Source organism: Bemisia tabaci, chromosome 9 (genome assembly GCF_918797505.1).
Source record: "Bemisia tabaci chromosome 9, PGI_BMITA_v3".
Taxonomy (NCBI): Eukaryota; Metazoa; Arthropoda; class Insecta; order Hemiptera; family Aleyrodidae; genus Bemisia; species Bemisia tabaci.
The window spans coordinates 42104941-42123492 of NC_092801.1; the positions used below are offsets into that span (position 1 = coordinate 42104941).

Here is an 18552-nt window from a genome sequence, read left to right on the forward strand (position 1 = left end):
TTCATCTCAATTTTGGCACTTGAAGTCAGTAACATGTAAATAAAACCCAATTTTTTTGAGAAAAGAGCACCGCTATACACCAACGTTTCCTCTCCTTCAGACTTGATAAACTGTCTGAACTTTAATTGGAATAATTTTGGAAAGTAAACTTAAATATGAAATTCTGCAAAATTGTCAGTAAAATTTTAGAGACCCTGAAGTATACTTGGAGTTAATCTTTTTTTTTTTTGCTTAGCTACTTACCTAGGTACTAACCTTTTGTCACAATAAGAAAAACCGTGATTATAAAATTGAATTTTATTTTTTTTAAATAACGACACAAAATTATCTATGCAAATTTCCAGAGAGCAATAAATCTATAACAAAATCGTGAGAGAAAAAAAAGATAACTTTACAAAACCTACATGATGCTGGCCTTCCCTGAATAAGTTCAATGTTAAAAAGAAAAACCAAAGAGCAAAATGCTTAGTAATCCAACATCATTTGGACCGCATTAAGAAGAAAAGAATCAAGTCGTAATAGCCATTGCAAATTTCATCATACAATTAATTTTTTTAAAGGAGATTGGTTGTACAGGTCCTCTTGAGAATTTGCTTCATGTCACAGATGAAATTGCCTGGAATTTTTAGAAAAATCCACACTACCGTTCTACCCAAAAAGAATAAAATTGTCTTATGAAAGGCCACAGCTGATCTGACTTGGTTCCTCTCAGCTTACGTCCCTGCAGTCCATTTAAGACCCTCCGCAATGCCAGGTTCTAGAGACTGATCCTTCTGTTCATAATTTGAACATAAAATACAATAAAATAGTAGCAAATACTTTGGAACTTACGTTAAGAATATAATCCACATTTAACACATCTTTAAGTCCATAGAAAGCACCAAAGATTTGAAAATAGGAGTTGAACTTTGGTGCATTTATTGATAAGTCAGAATCTCAGCTCTGCGAAGTCATTTTGCACCGCTGAAGCATTTTTAAATTCATTCCACCCAAGCGAAGGTACTTGAAAAAGCATCTTGCTGGAGATTGTTGATGGAGCATTTCCAGTTTGACACTTCCTATAAGATCCATAGCTACTGAAACATTACGAACATTGAGAGAATTAAAATTCACTCAGCTGGAAAAAATACTGTCAGTTTAATCTGTCGTAATGGAGACTCTATTGAGTCAACATAGGTTCTCTTCAAAAGACAAGCAAAATTCAGCAAGATTTTTGGCATGATTAAAACATACAAGTGCTTGAAGGGCCTTCTCCATGACCTTAAATTTTTTCCTAAAACAGGTTGCTCTATACGATGATCCACTGCCTCAAGACAAAGTACAAATTAAAGCATTCTGATATATGCTTCCTCTTCAAAAATAAATGTAGAACATGATTCAGATTCATGCGATTAAAATTACTGAAAGTTACTCCTAACAAAGGCGTTAACGTTTGGATTCAGTACTTGTTACATTAAATTTTGATTTCTCACTCACAAGAGAAAACAGAGTCGCGGTGAATCAAATCTTGCACTACAATGGTTTTGACAAGCTTCTTAATCGACCAGTATATTTTCATATGAATTTTGTAACCAGTGCTTAAAAAAAGCATTATTTTTTGAGTACAGATTTGAATTCAAAAATTTTGTTGCACTTATTAAGTTCAACACGAAATATTAAGAATGAAACATACATAAAAATGCTTTTTGTAACGTGTCTAGCAGTCCACTCTGTAAATTTTAGAGGAAAGCAAATGACATAAAATACATTACTCAGCAGAAATTCAATACACTTGCTTTGTTCTTTTTGTTATTGATTTTCTTCCTAATCACCACAGTTGTATTAGTGAGAACGAAAACATACAAACTCGAAAAAATGAAAATAATCAAGACACACGCAAAACTGCACAGTAGTTGAAGAAGTTAGTGTAAGAAAAAGATTTTTGGTGCCGAGAGACAAGTACTTGAAGACTCTTTAAGGTCCAGGTTGGAACAGATGCATTAACTTCACTTACTTCTCTGAAAAATGACTCTCTTAAATGCAAATTGAACATTTTTGAGTTACTGAGTTGGTGTACTTTCGTTCTCACTGATTCAATGATACACTCAAGTGCGATGGTGCAATATTCTTTTTTTGTGACAAGAGTCACAGTTTTACATAGGCGATTTTGGAATTTTCTGAAGACTTTTTGGAAAGTGAGAAATATTGATTTTGCTAAATTTTAAATTCCATGATGAAAAATGATTTTAAAACAAAGCTTCGACCTGACTTCAACTTGTTTCAGCAAATTATTGAGGTTGGGCCATAAGTCCAAAGGACTACACTCAGAATACCCAGAAATTTTGGAAGTATTTGATATGATGTTCCTTACAGCTTCCGAGACAGAGTGAGCTTTAAAGTCTAACTACTAGAATTAAATGTTATCAAGATGGGCCCTGAAAAGTTAATTTTTTTTGGCCTTCTTAAGTGCGTTTTCTGATGGAGATGTAGAGCTGCGGCTATGCCTGCATGGACACTGCAAGGCATGCTTTTATCATTTGGAGGAATTTTACTCTCTAAGACTATCGTACTTTCACAGCCAGCGAGAAAACAGATGCTCTTCTCGTTCACCAATCATTGTTGCAACATGATTAAAGGATATTCTGTGCAAAATTGCCAAATAATTAACTTTTCAACCCCGCTTCATCAAGACTGGTTTAATTGAGAGGCTTCGAGGACACGGCACAAAGATGCAGTTTTCGAAAAAATTGAGATATTAGTGATTTCAACTAAATCTAGATTTGAAATAAATTCTATGACTAAAATCTAATTGTTAAGCATCAAAATGTGAGTTTGAACTTTGTTTATGCCATGAGACTCCATATAATTTAGGAACTTTAAACATATTTTCCTCGAAACAGCAAAAATTGCACTTATGCGCTTTGTCCTACAAGCTCCTCAATTTTAAAAGCTTATCATACTCCGGACGCTGAAAGGAACACCAGGTCAAAAGATATCAAAATTTAGCCAGCGCCAAATTCCTTGGTACAGGTGTACACTTTTAGTGTAATTTTGTCTCTAAATAATGTAACAGTAATGTACAAAGTCTGTTAGATTAGAAACCGGATTTTGGTCATAACTACACTGAAAAAAAAATTGCTAAAATACGGTGACAAATCACCAAATTAGTAAAATCAACCCGGTGTTCTTAATCTATTTTGATGAGTTGTCACCTTTTTTCATTATTTCATGTGTTGATTTTAGCAGTTTTTTTTTCAGTGTATCCCACAATGCGTCCAAATTACGTTTTCTTGAGCTTTTCTGATGGCTGAAAATATACATATTTAAGAACACTATGTTCACAAATTTGAAAAATCCTAAATAGCTTCGTTGGTATGTGACTTGAAGTAAGGGAACCTCAAGGGTGTTTTGCGATTTTTATGTTTGACCGAACTTGTCTCTCTTTTTTCGGTTTTGCACTACATTTTTCAACTCACAAGGACGATTGGAGTTTTGTCTCCGTATCATAGCCGTACACTAAAGTATTGTCACCAAAAAATATCCTATCCAAAAATGTAGGATCATTGTTAGAACGTTCAAGCAGCTTAAGGGAAATTAACATTTGGTTGGATTTTCGTTCAACGGACAACAATCAAGGGGCAAGTGTACCTGAAACTCGATGCATGTCTACATATTCTATCAAAATTGTATGTAAGAGCCTTCAGAAATATTACTCTGTTCATCAAGCTCAAAAAGACCATTTTCGAGCACTTTTGCCCGCACTTCTTCCACGTGACAAATGTCAGTTGCCGTTGAGGGTCGATTCCCATGCTCCTCATCTTTGACGAACTCCTGACCAGTTTTGAATCGTTTAACCCATTAACGGTGGGAACATCTCATTCAATGATCATGGTAAGCTTTACTTAGCATATACCAAAAGTTTCGGTACAAGGTATACCGAGTTTAAAACAAAATTATATGTTGAATCTTTGCTCTATCAGTGATCGCATCATGAAAATCGCAAAACGCACCTGACTTGCTCGTATTCAAGATGACACAGAATAAACACTGATCAAAATAAAAAAAAATCTGTGAACGTAGCGATCTTAAGTATATTTCCAGCTATTAGGAAAACTCAAGAAAACCTAATTTGGACGCATTGTGGGCTAGTTATGACCAAAATCCGGTTTCTAATCTAACAGACCTCGTAATGTTGGTGTCTGTAATTTCTGTCATGGAAAATTGACATTTTGATTTTCTCACTGATTTCAAATAAATCTAGATTTGAAATAAATCCTGTGAAAAATTCACCAGTAAAATCTAATTGTTAAGCATCAAAATGTGAGTTTGAACTTTGTTTATGCCAGGAGGCTTCATATAATTTAGAAACTTTAAACATATTTTCCTCGAAATAGCAAAAATTGCACTTATGCGCTATGTCCTCCAAGCTCCTCAATTTTAAACGCTTATCATACTCCGGACGCTGAAAGGAACACCAGGTCAAAAGATATCAAAAGTTAGCCAGCGCCAAATTCCTTGGTACAGGCGTAGACTTTTACTGTGATTTTGCCTCCAATAGACCATAGAAAAGTGACTTTTTTATTATCTCAGTGTTCACATTTTTTTTGGACTTTGATGATCAAATCTGCTGCAGAACATTGTGTTCATTCTTTCTTTGGTGGAATGATATCGCAAAATTTATCCAATTTTTTCCATTGCTTGCATCTCGGTAAGAAAAGAAAAACAAATTCCTGCTTCAGTATACCTTTTTTCAGCATGGAATCATCCAAAATTGAATTCTGATATTGATGCTATCCTCGCTGAAATCCAAAAGAATTCACTGCCTCCATATTTTTGCACCTCTGAGTCTTCTTTGATGTCATTCTAGCTGCATCCTAAAACAAGATTAAATCAAATTCTGTAAATAAAGAGTGGATAAATTTGACTTGATCTGTGAAAAGGACAACCTCCTTACCTACCGGGAGAAAATTTTTTGTAATTTTTTGCAAACACTTAAATCTTGTGTTTCTTCAGCCTAAGAATTTTTTTCTTTGCACTTCTGGACGAAAATCCACTTCAATTTACAAAACTTTACAGTCGAAATTGCGTCAAAATATCCAGATTTTCCAGGAAAAAATGACTAAAAAGTGAAATCTTCAGCATTTTAACACGTATTTTCTGGTCAAAATGTTGTCACCCTAGGGGAGCTCCTTTGCTACGAATCGCCAGAGAGATAAAATAGACTCAGTGTAACCTTGTATCCGACCCAGAAGTAAGGCCACATCTTCATAGAATACACACCTACAAATGTCAAGAAGTTCTTTTTTAGCCCTGCTTACATCAAACATGGGCACTCAGAAAGCTCAATTTTAAAGGCAGACCCTGCTCAGGAGTTTGCAAAAGATATCACACATGATATTATCAATAACATTACAGTTTAGCCAGCATGAAAAATTACTTTGTTTTCAATGGTGAAGCTATCAGACCATGTATCTTGTTTGCACTGTTTAAAAATCTCCCCTCCCATTTTATTTTTTTAAAAGAGAACAAATAAATATCATTCCTGGAAATTTTCACAGTTTTCTTGGTGCAGAGAAAAAAAAATCACGGAAGGTTTCAAGAGCTCTCATTAATCAGTTTCTCATAGTAGTTAGTTGAAAAATGAAGTACCGATGACTGGAAGTCTACAACGTGGTAAACCCAGACGTGGTCTGGTACTTTCATCGTCAAAATGTTAGTTAATTAGAGGCAATTTCCAACAAATTTGCATTGATTAATTCCGAATTTTCCAGCGTATTCTGAGAACCTACAAGATTTTTGCAACTATAGACTGCAATGTAAAATGAAGTGTGAGATTTGATGGGTGTTTTGCTTGAACCAGGATTATTATTAAAATGTTGAGTTTTTTTGACTGTCCTTCCAAATTTTTAGCAATTCTTTTCTTCTTCCGTTGCAATGATCATTTTGGGACGATGGCCATCATCAAACAAACGCAGCCATTTTTGAAAATCCATGAAAATTGAAAACTTGTGCAAAAACACAAAAAACTACGAGTTTTGTTAGTTTTTTGATAATTTGTGTAACTTGGTAACTATTCTTTTAGCGTCATAGTTTTTTGTTAGCTTCAGTGTAATTTCATACAAGTTTGTGATTTTTGCTTATTTTAAAAAATGGTCAAGTTCTTGTGATGCACGGTTCGTTTCAGAGGGAGGTAAATGAAAATGTGTTGCCCACTCAAAATTCCTTCGGGATCTTGAAGTAGGATGCTTACACAGTCATTTAAGCCTAAAATGAAAATATTCTGTCGAGCTCTTCGAAAATAAAATCGATTTTTGTGTTTTTGGCGCTTAAATGGCCTTCAAAGACGATCGATGATTCAATTCCGATGGGTTGTACATATGTAAAATGGTACATGTGTGATGAACTCTACGTATTTTTGGACCAGGAATCGATTGAGCAGGGTCCTGAATCGGTCCGAAGCTTCATTGACCGAAAAATGGGCCTTTTTTGGATTTTAGGTATGTTTTGGGCCCATTTTCCCCTATTTTGGCATGAAAAAACCTGTGCCGTCATGGGTAATGATTATCGGGTCATTTCGGGCGGACCATCGAATGCACTTGGTCCCGAGACACTCCGGGGCTTTCGGAGTAATACAGGGTTTTCGAGATACAGAGGATCAAAGTCCCCGATTTTCACTCAATTCTGCAGGTATTTTAATGTTCAATTCCGACTATAAATTGTTTTCTGATTTAGACATCGAAGCGCATTTTGCGGTGGTTGATTCAGCTACGTGTAGTGGATTTTTCTACATATTTCCCAAACCCTCACTTTGTTTTTTTTTGGGGGGGGGGTGTCTTTTTCTGTACAGGGTGTGCACAAGGTGTGGGTACTTGTTAATACCTCGAGAACGGTGGCAAATATTGACTTACGGTTTGGACGAAACTTCCTTGAATTAAAGTGGGTACATTTTTGGTGAAGGGTTATGACCTCCCTTGCCCCCTCAAGGGTTGGGAATACAGGGCAATTTTCGATTCTAGAATGGGAGCCCCCATCGTGTGATACCTCGGTAGAAAGAACTTAAAAAAAGACAATTATTCGCGTTAATTGCAGGTTGCCATCTATCACCGTCATAAAATGGCGGATGGATCAAGTTCAAAATAGCGGAAAATGGATATCGTGATCGTTAAGCGGTGGATTTTGATGAAACTCAGTAACCAGGGGTATTTTTTTCAGGAAAAGTACGAATCTGACATCAGAATGCAAAAAATATTACGATATTTTAAAATTGGCAGGCTTTCAAATGACGGTCATATCAATATTTTCGAGAAGTTGAACCTACCACCCACCTCCCTGGGGGGCAAGGGAGTCATAATCCTTCACCAAAAATGTACCCACTTTAATTCAAGGAAGTTTCGTCCAAACCGTAAGTCAATATCTGCCACCGTTCTCGAGGTATTAACAAGTACCCACACCTTGTGCACACCCTGTACAGAAAAAGACACCCCCCCCCCCCCCCAAAAAAAAAACAAAGTGAGGGTTTGTGAAATATGTAGAAAAATCCACCATACGTAGCTGAATCAACCACCGCAAAATGCGCTTCGATGTCTAAATCAGAAAACAATTTATAGTCGGAATTGAACATTAAAATACCTGCAGAATTGAGTGAAAATCGGGGACTTTGATCCTCTGTATCTCGAAAAGCCTGTATCACTCCGAAAGCCCCGGAGTGTCTTGGGACCAAGTGCATTCGATGGTCCGCCCGAAATGACCCGATAATCATTACCCATGACGGCACAGGTTTTTTCATGCCAAAATAGGGGAAAATGGGCCCAAAACATACCTAAAATCCAAAAAAGGCCCATTTTTCGGTCAATGAAGCATCGGACCGATTCAGGACCCTGCTCAATCGATTTCTGGTCCAAAAATACGTAGAGTTCATCACACATGTACCATTTTACATATGTACAACCCATCGGAATTGAATCATCGATCGTCTTTGAAGGCCATTTAAGCGCCAAAAACACAAAAATCGATTTTATTTTCGAAGAGCTCGACAGAATATTTTCATTTTAGGCTTAAATGACTGTGTAAGCATCCTACTTCAAGATCCCGAAGGAATTTTGAGTGGTCAACACATTTTCATTTACCTCCCTCTGAAACGAACCGTGGATGGCTATGATAGCCAAAATGATCGTTGAATGGAAGAGAAGAAAAAATCACGAAAAATTGGGAAAAACAAGTAAAATAATTCAAAATTCTAATCATGATGGTAGTTTTTTAAATATTGACATTCGTTGCAAAAAATTAGTACCTAATCATTCTGTCAATGTTTAGAACAGCTTCAATGGTCTCCTTTAAATTGAATCCTCTCTGTTTAAGTTGATGAAGAGACTCAGTCGAATTATTTCATGAGCCGCTGGTGACATTTACTGAATTTTTCAAGGAACAGTCCTGAGAAAATAAAAAAACCAAAATTATTCTTTGCAAAAATATCAGAAATTACTTATTGATTCTTAAGTTTGCTAGGTACAAAAATTGAGGAGATTCAACTCCAGTCAATGTACTCTGAGGTGGTGAGAGATATCGTGTAAACCTCATTTTTTTTTTCAGTTAAAATTTACACTCACGATGAGTCAAGGTTACCGATAATGTAAATTTTCATACGGACGAAATCAATCAATTATCTGGTCTACTTTTGAGTCAAAGATTTGCTGAATAACAAAATTTTCAATTTGCTTATCCAGGAGAAATCCAGATTTATCTACAAAAAAAAAAAAAAAAAAAAAAAAAACGCTGGAAAAAAAGGGCAATATGCGTACTGAATCTTTCATTCAATTCAACAAATAGTCACCAAGTGCATCTCTTGCACACGGACTTGCTACTTGCACTAAAAAATATTTACTTTATTATATTGAAGCACTTCAAAATGCAAGAACTGAAACTTAAGGTTGATTAGGCAAATGAGTTTACAAGTAGTCACTTGAGCCGAAAATAAACGCAGACTTCAATTTAGTTCCAATCATGCCCGGATTCGACTTCTCGCCCACCTTGAGACGGCAAGAATTTTCCTGCCCCCATGTTATTTCCAGGTGAACAGATTATCTCATGTCTATGGGATGGTGAACCTCCTCCAGAAAATTGTTAGAGAATAATGTATTTTTGGAGAAAATTTGATATTTTGATAGATTGGTTTTACAGGTCCTCTTGAGAATTTGCTTCATGTCACAGATGACATCGCCTAAAATTTTTAGAAAAATCCACACTACCGTTCTACCCAAAAACAATAAGATTGTCTTATGAGAGGTCACAGCTAATCTGACTTGGTTCCTCTCAGCTTACGTCCCTGCAATCCATTTAAGACCCTCCGCAATGCCAGGTTCTAGAGACTGATGCTTCTGTTCATGATTTGAACATAAAATACAATAAAATAGTGAAAAATACTTTGGAACTTCAATTACGGATTATCTCAGGTCTGTGGGATGGTGAACCTCCTCCAGAAAGTTGTTACAGAATAATGTATTTTTGGAGAAAGTTTGACACATTCCTTATCTAATCTTATAGGTATGCATAACTTCAACTTTATAGGTATTTAAAAAAAAATCCTAAAATCACTTCCTTTTCTCCTCTTTTCCTTCCTTTTGAAGATTGATGCCCAAAGGAGACTGCCTGCATTACTGACCCGATAAAACCGGGTACGGTTCCAAGATTGCAGCCTCCTTTACCTTCACATTAGGCAACGCGTAGGTACAGCGAAACAAAAATTGTTTCTTTGATTTAATAAAATTAGCAGTTTATCATTTAGTCAAAGCACTTTAGCATTGCAGAAATTTTACAATATTTATTATTTTTAAATCTATGAAATCTAGGCAGCAGATAAGATCTTTTTAAATAATGCTGCATCCTCAGTCCAACAGTTCATGGAACGTTTTTGAAGGCAGCCGACCAAACTTGGAAAATCCTTCTTCATAAATCGTCACTCCTCCTATATGAGAGCACGACTAAATTTTGACTTGAATCCTAATGACCATATATAACTCCATGCATTCCAGGACTCGCAAGGGAATTAGGATACATCCTAACATCAGAGGAGAGACAAAATGAGAGTCAATGCGCAAAACTCAAAATAACTTACTTCTTTCTGCGGTGTTCTCAATGGCAGAGTGAGAGCATCACAATTGAAATATTCCAAATAAGTTCTGCTATTTGGAACTCTAGAGATTTTTGTCTCTTTAAGGGAGACACGCGGATCCTGTCTGAGGAAAAAAAGAATTTCCTCTTGGATTGAACCCTCCATGGAACAAAAGCAACAAGAGCAAAAAGCTCTCTCCAGACTGCACATGATGATGTTCCAAATTTCAGTTTCCAGCGGTTGGGAAATCGATCGCTTCAACGCTCCTGATTCTGGGTTGTTCCTGAAACAAAAATTAAAAAATTAATTCAATGCAAACATTGCCTATTTTTCTCTGATAGCTACAACTACCAAGCTGGCCGATTGATGCAATTTTTGACAAATGTTTCAGTACCAATGCTCAATAGAAATAAAATGGATCCTCGCCGTAGTGAATTACCTACGTTTATTTTCATTAATTTTTAAAATTTGAGGTGGGTAAAATTTTTTCTGCGAGTATGCTTTGAGAGGGAACTTCATTTCTTCCATCATAAGAATTTGTCTTCCTTTTCCTTCCAAGTATAGCATCTGTAACTACATTGGGGTTTGCGGGGTTGAGAGGTACGTACCTAGATTGATTCAAAATTAGTACCTGATGGCCAAAGTGCGAAACCGCATACCTACCTCCACTTACGACGTCGCAAACTTCCTGTCATTCTTTTACTTTGGAAAACTACTTGACTTAATTTATTGAAAACTTCCTTGATTTTTCTTCTCTGTTACCTAGCTGAATATCTAGTACAAATTTCAAGCTAAAGGTATAGTTGACTTGTTTCTCCATGAAAAAATAAAATTGGAGCTGAGATTTTGAAGCACCGCAATGGAGATACGTCTTTTCGCACTTTGGCCATCGCTCTATGAAAGTAAAAAGCAGCGACTGGCAAAACCAGTCCCAAAAACTTAATTAGTAATAATAATGAAGAAATTTTGAGAGAAAATATTGAAAGGTAGGTAGGTATAGGTACAGCTTTTCGACAAATCAGTGGTACCTCAAAAAGCTGCAGTTTCTGCACACAGAAAGCATACCAAGCGACAGACATACATTTTCCCAAGTAGCAAAGTCCAGCAAAAATATTGACAAAATAATTCTGGATTTTTTCTAAAATGAAATATTTGTGCACCATTTGGTGAATAAATGACGATTTTAAAGGTTAAAAAAATGAGTTCCATGTGATAGACAGGTACCTAGATAATTTTCAATGCAAAAAAATTACGAAATAAATGCAATAGAACTGAAAGGTACCGTCAGTTGGTCTAACATGAGCCTCGGGGGTAACATGAGCCGTTGCCGTTTGGGGATTTTTTTTTCTCTTGCCTGTGGCAGCACAGTCGCGAAAGTAAACAACGAAAACAACAACATGATGTGATAGTGGCGTGTCTTGGCGGAATTTCAATGGTATAGAGACACATTTTTCCATCGATAAGAAATTTTTATAAATTATTTAGTTTTTAGAATTTTTTGCCCCTTTTTCTACCTCTGAAACTAACCTCCTTGAAAAGTGACTATCGATAATCACAGAATAATTTCGCCGGTCGCCGAACCTCACAAATACCTCCAACTTTCATGCCCATGCATTGGATTTTGAACATTTTAGTTTTTGACCGATTTTTTTTTGGAAAAACCAAAATTTTGGAATGTTGGAGGTAACTTGAGCCACCCAATTTTCGCAATTCTTCCAGGAGCAATCTATACAGTAATGGTTTTCATGATACATTCTTAGTAAAATTGGCATTCCTTTAGAGCATAAATCAACTCCTTCACATATCTTTCATATTTACTGTTCGGCTTTTTAAGACTTGTATACTATATATACTTATATAAGAAAAAAAAAGAAAAAAACACTAAGAAGTGGCCCGAACTGTATGTAACAAGGTGGAGAAATGGTGCTGAGTCCACACCATTTTGCGGGGAAAACAAAGCCAAAAAGTTCCAAAAATTAAAATTAAAGTCAATATTAATTTTATACTTACATATATATACTACTATAAATAAAAGTGAATCTAACGTAGCCCAAAATACTACTATATATATACTTTTTAAGAAACTTTGACTGATCTCTCTTGACTTTAGGTCCCATTTGTCTTGTCGGTGTGCCTTTAAAGTAACTTAGTGCTATTGATTGTTAAATGATTTCCTGTTAGATACAAGGTTTTAGATGTTAAATGTATTTGTTCGCCTGAAATTTGACGTAAATTGTAGGAAAATTAAAGTTTTGTACGTTTTTAGCCTGGTTTTTAATGTTTTGTAACTCAATTTTTTTTTTAAAAAACTTTTGGGAGGCTCATGTAAGCCTATAGTAGGCTTACATGTGCCTTTAAATTAAAAACAATAGGGTGGCTCATGTTACCCCACCTTGCAGGTAACATGAGCCACCTCAATTTTTTTTAAAAAAAAAATACCCAGTTTGCTGGAAAATTTTTTCAATGGGCTATTCTTACTCTTCTATGTGGGACTGATCTACAACAAAAATTGATTGCATGAAAAAAAAAATTTACTGCAAAAATGCAAAGCCTCAAAGTAAAAAACCGGCTCATGTTAGACCAACTGACGGTATATATTTCTACACCATTGCAATAAATTTCAGTGAGTGGAACCCCTTCAATTATTAAATAGGCAACACTCACAACGCTCCGGTATGGTAGCAATAACATTTGCTGCGCGCCTATCCTACTCCTGTCCTGTCTATTTGCATTAGGTACCTAAGGAAAGTCAAAAAAATATCAGGCCGGGAAATTAATTATTTCTTTTCAAGGGGAAAAAAAATACTAAAAAAATTCTGGTAAGTAGGTACTTAAACAAGTGGACTCAAGACAATTCAAGAGTGAACACAACCGCTAGGTACACTTTCAATTTAAACTTCGACGGAAGTTTGTCAAGGAGGAAAGATTGGGCATGATTTTAAAACCACTTTTAATATAGCCAGCAAAATATTAAGTAAAGTAAAATTAATTGTAGGAAAAAAAAAAAAAAAAAAAAAAAAAAAAAAAAAAATTATTAAATTTTAACTAAGAATTTTGTACTAAACAGCACAAATAAATAGCTCATTTTATCTGGTCATACCTACTTAGGTATTCTTCATTGTCTAAGTATTTTCAAGTTATAATCATTATTTTAACTTCAGAGATTCATAATGACAGCTGAAAAAAAAAATCACTCCTGCCTAAATGGTACGTGGGTGTCGTATTATGCAGATGAGGGTATATTAAGTACGTACCTAGGTGTGTTGTTCAAATGAAACTTTGACAACAAAGTTAGTGCCATAACCAGAGGTGCAGAAAGTTCTTTTGAGTCAAAATTAGACATAATTAATCTCACTTAATCTCAGCCGGAAACCATCCGAATAGTCCAGAATCGCCAAGAGAACGTGTTGAGCGAAAAAATGGCCAAATTAAGTAAACAAATTTTCTGTCCTTCATCTTAATTTTAGCCAGAAGAGGAAAAGAACTTTCTCATCAAAAAATTTCCTTACAAGCTTACGGATTTCATCACGCCGCAAGTAAGCCACAGCTCACAAGCTCCGGCATTTACTACACCTTTGCTTTTAGCAATAAATTGAAGGGCTTAAGCCTGGTTTTTGGTGCAGTGAGTATTTGCTAGTTCAAGAAATAAGTATGTTTTGCAAGTTTCAAAATTACATAGAGATGGATCCTTATGGTGGAGAAAGATCAAACTCACTTTTTGATGCTTAAAAATTGGACTTTAGTGGTGGATTTTTCCCAGAATATACTCTCGGTCTACCTCTAGTTGAATTCGTTAATAACTCAATTTTTTTAAAGAACCGCACCTATCTCAAGTGTCTTCCAAGACCCTCAATTGGATCGCATTTAGCAAAAAGGAACCAGCTCGGTTACAGTGTTTTCAAAATCGAGCAATTTCTACTTTCTTTTTGAAAATACAGTATCAAAATTTACACAGTTATTTTTCTTTAAAATTAACAATGTTTTCGGAAGGAAGCAAAAACCATTTGCTTTTCTGAGAGACCTTTTAGATCGTTATGAAGAAACAACACTGTAATGGCGCTGGTTCCTTTTTGCTAAATGCGATATAATTATAACCTCCGCTAATGTTGCAAAAATGTTCTTGTAGCAACCACTTGAATTAACTTAAGGAAAACTATGGGCGACAAATAACTATACCTAAACAGTGATAAAATGAGAACAATACGAAAATAATCGAATTAATGAAAAATATAATTGAAAAATCTTAGGTGAAATCCATTTCTAATGTTAAATATAAGACAAGCATTTAGGGTAGGTAATTCGGTACATTTTGACAAAAAACCAAGATAGTGCAATACTAAGAATAAAGGATGGTATAGTTACAAATATTCGTAGTAAAAAAAAAAGGCAACTATTCAATTAGTGAATGAAAAACACGAAAATACAAAAAATTATTTGAAAGTTACAGAAAAAAGTGGAGTTAACATAATACTAGAAGGGAGAAAATGTTACGAAAAAACTGAAGGATCAAGTAGATGGTATAAATAAGGAGTTGTATTTCTTTTAAATATTGAGCAGATATAGACAAATGATCACTATTTTGATAAGTAGAGGCAAGAGCCCATCTACTTGAAAGCCACAAACCACGGCACAGAAACAGAAAAGGTTCATTTATGTTTGATGGTTTGCTTCCTGTTTAATTTTAACTTTCCTTCTCATTATTTGTTGGAGTTTATCAAATTACTTGCACTCTGCATAAAGGCAGCAACAATTTTTGAAGAAAAACAGTGGTGCTTTGTGATCAATATAGCGGTGGCTGTAGACCTCGACCTTGCATTTTGAACAGGTCATCGACTGAATTAAACCGAAACGCATGTAATCTTTCATCAGATTGGTAACAAAAGAGGTAATTACAGAGGTGTTTAAAGTCAGTCAGGGTGACATCCCTGTACTGAATAAGATCTAAATCAAGACCTGGATCACGTCCTACTTTAACAGTGATCATGGCTGGACCTCTCCAACCTTGATAAGCTCCAGGACACACGGAGGTCATACGACGGAGACATTGATTGAATTCTGATCCATCATTCAGGAAATTATCGCGGGTATCAAAATGGATCATATCTGGCAGTTCCTTATCCATCAATGGGTCATGATAGATGGTTATGACCCTAGCATTTTCTTCAGGCGGTAAATTCAGAAATGGCTGCACATCAAGGACAGGTAGGTTGCTTCCCTCACGTCCACGTCTAACCCACACAAGTTGAGGTTTCTTATCATCTACTGGGAAGAAAATTCCTAAGAAATGCTTGTCAGTTGGTGAGGGTCGACTTGTTTTATCAAAGCTGGCATACGCTGAGCACAAAAGCTTGTGGGTCCGCCAGTCTGATCGCTGACAAGGGACAGAGCAGTAGTAAATGCTCTTGCATTGACCGCATGGCTTGGCATTTTCCTTGTAACAAACGATGCAAAGGCGATCAGTGTTTTCCATGATTACTTGAGAATGGAAAGCACTAAAAGAAAATGGTTAGAAAAATAGAGTTTATCACCTAATTTTCACTGGAGAGAGATACGAGCAGAATGTGGTCCAGAGCTCAAACAGTAATTGCACTAACTATCAACGATGAAGTTGAAACTTTGATTTGATCAGCGAGGCACGAGGTCGGTCTTTCATGGGTTAGTTGCAAGGGTTAGTTGAGTCGACATGCGACAGCACAACAGAAAGTAAACAAAAAATTTAAACCTAGCAAGGCCACCTATGATTGGCTGATGGTTCCCGCCCTTCTCAGTGATTGGTCGGTGTATGTTAGAAAATTCTATCTCCATCTTAAAGCATACACAAAAAAAAAGTAAAATGAAAAGGAAGAGAAAAGGCATGTACGAAAAAGAGAAATGTACAAAATCAGATTGACTCTCGGAACTTTCCCTCTTAAACTGATTGAGTGATTGTCAGCACAAAAAATTTTTTAACACAAAAACCAAATAATTGAGTTAATTTCCTTTTCTAATTTGAAAAGAAAAGAGGACAGAGTGACATTCAACCAAGAGAGAAGCTTTTTGAGCAGAGTCCATTGATTTCACATGAGAATTATGAAAAACAAACCACAGAACCGTAAGATTTGACTTAAAAAAATTAACCACAACTAATTTACACATTCTCTTAAAAACATGTCATGCAAAATGCGGAGTTAACATATTTCCTAATGTACCTACTTAAAATGTTCTTTCAGGTAAAAAAGTACCTATAATTATATTGTATGATGATGATTACCTACATAGCCGATGGTGTGGAAAAAAGTACAACATTGTTATCGTTAGTTCGATAAAATTATTACAAAAGAAAAATTTCATGAGCCGAACACAACCTTGAGAACCAAATACAGTAACTAAGGAGAAACATACGTACTGAAAAAGTACAGAAACAATAGTCAGATCTTTTTTGGTCTTGAATCCTCAGTACTTTTTCTAACTTGCCCATTTTCAGACAAAATGCATTTTTCCTGATATCCAAGTTACTGAACTCTTTTAACATAGGAACAAATTTAGATTTGGAAAACTTGAAAATATCTCATGCATCTCAGGGACAATTTCATGTAAAAAAAATGACTAAAGGAAGAGTACTCAGCTGAGGGCCTTAAAGTGCGTTCCTCATTGGCAGATGAATTATGAAATGTCATAGGGACTGGGCACATCTTTACAATTACGTTCACTCAAAAAATTACCCCATTGATAGAGGAATTTCGATTTATTTATCATTGATAAAACATGTTTCTTGCTGGGCTCATTCTCCGGGCCACTTCCTCCTAGAGAATCCTCAAACGCAGGCTGTAAAAATTCACGGCAATAGTGACATAGTGCTTCAACATGCAATGGTAGCAGAGGTTTTTTATCTTGACGAATTACAAAAACACTTCCAACTTGGGTTCGCCAGTGCAAAGGAGCCCATCCCCACCATTCCGATTTTGGATCACAGCACATGTGTAGGAACGTTGCATTTGAATTGCCATACGCAGACGGGTCTGCTTCCCACTTAGGATCTGGAGAGTACTTCCTTACAAAGATAGGCAGACCCATGCGCTCTGCGATGCTAGAGGTGTCTTGATCAGAAAATAAGATATCCGGCGATACTTCCACAGCCTCAAAAGGTGGTCTCTTACACAGTTCTCGATCACCATCACAGTTGATTCTGACACCTTTCACAAGAGATACCTGTGTGCCATATCTGTATGATATGAAGTAGTCAGTGATGTGTTTGAAATCAGCCATGGTGAGGTCTCGAATCACCCTGGGATCCATGGCATGTCCTACCATCCCATATGCTACGATCGGGCCTAGCCACTGAGTGTATGCTCCAGGCCTTAGGGCAGTAATGCTTGCAATGCATTTATTAGGTTCAGACCCGTCAAACAGAAATTCATCGCGATAGCAGATATAAATTGAATCGGTTAGTTGTCTATTGACCACTGGATTAAACTGAATAGGGGATCGTCCAATTGGTGTATTACCTCCAAGTAATGACTTAACATCTGGAGTATAAAACTCGCCTTTCTTAACCCAAACACCTTTAGGTTCACTGTCATTAACTGGAAAAAGAATAGCAAGAAAATGCTTTTGGGAAGGGCGCTTTGTAGCTTTGAAGTTGGAGTATTCTTTGCAGAAAAGCTTGTGAGCCCGCCACTCTTTCACCTGACAAGCCCTGGAGCAGTAGGATACACCTTGGCATTGACCACAAAGCTTTGAGTTTCCTTTCTGACACACGATGCAAATAGCATTTCCGCTAGCCATTGTGGAAAGAACTTGAGGGAAAAACTTAGACACAGGAACCAATTTTAAATTGAATAAAGCTTTAGGTACATACCCGGTGTGTGACGGTACCGCACAACGAGGTTAGTCTGAAATACGGTCCGAGTGAAAAGCCAGCGCATAGGATTGGATCACGAAGGATTTGCACGTGTAAACGTGATGAGATCATCAAAGATTAGTCACAGGAAAAGTGCACAATGTACTATTTTCGTTCAACCACAGCTGCAACCGCACCACAGATCTTGCTAATCTTGCAATCACGCAACTGATAACAATGATAAGATAAGAAAACAGAACGTGTAAACAAAACAAAGAAACGTTGTTGGATGTTGCCGGTGTTACCGAGGCAGACGAAGTGAAGCGCGGGTCATTTAAATGCAGTGTGGCGTGAAATGTAAGAAAAAAATGAAACATTGGAAATTTCAGTGAAATATTTCATGAAATTTCACAAGGCTGTAAAATATTTCATATTTTTCTGGGGCTAGAGTATGAAATCCGCACTCAAACACACAAAACTAAAGGAAAGTCACAATTTTTACATTTTGCGAAACATGAAAATGAACGGATATTTTTCATAACTTTCTGAAATTTCGTGAAATATTCCACGTGAAATTTTAAGGTTTTATTTTTCATGAAATTTTATTACCCTCACGGAAAGAAATTAAATGTTGAGATAGCATTTA

At 36.2% G+C, this 18552-nt stretch overlaps 1 protein-coding gene across 5 annotated transcripts; it reads right to left on the reverse strand.

Moving 5' to 3' along the window:
* Window positions 1-281: 281 nt before the first annotated feature.
* LOC109036867 (uncharacterized) lies at window positions 282-18172 on the reverse strand. Of its 5 annotated transcripts, XR_011900556.1 has the most exons (6): window positions 17925-18172; window positions 12752-12826; window positions 10091-10370; window positions 8270-8409; window positions 4724-4853; window positions 282-1073 (listed from the first exon to the last, which is right to left on the reverse strand). XR_011900556.1 is itself a non-coding variant. In XM_072304551.1 (2 exons), the coding sequence occupies exons 1-2, from the start codon at window positions 18036-18038 to the stop codon at window positions 14868-14870; spliced, it is 765 nt and encodes a 254-aa protein (XP_072160652.1). In that variant the 5' UTR covers window positions 18039-18137; the 3' UTR covers window positions 14297-14867. The 5 variants fall into 5 exon arrangements, 1 of the variants encoding a protein (XP_072160652.1); XR_011900558.1 differs by lacking the exon at window positions 12752-12826 and having other exon boundaries at window positions 282-1076; window positions 17925-18144; XR_011900557.1 differs by lacking the exon at window positions 12752-12826 and having other exon boundaries at window positions 17925-18143.
* Between the last annotated feature and the right edge of the window lie 380 nt (window positions 18173-18552).

Bases quoted from the DNA above. Each gene is read 5' to 3' on its own strand.
- LOC109036867 (XM_072304551.1), bottom strand. From the start codon at position 18,038: ATGATCTCATCACGTTTACACGTGCAAATCCTTCGTGATCCAATCCTA. The intron at 15,519-17,924 runs GTATGTACCTAA...GTTTGTTACAAG, and splicing joins GCGGTACCGTCACACACCGG to GAAAATGCCAAGCCATGCGG.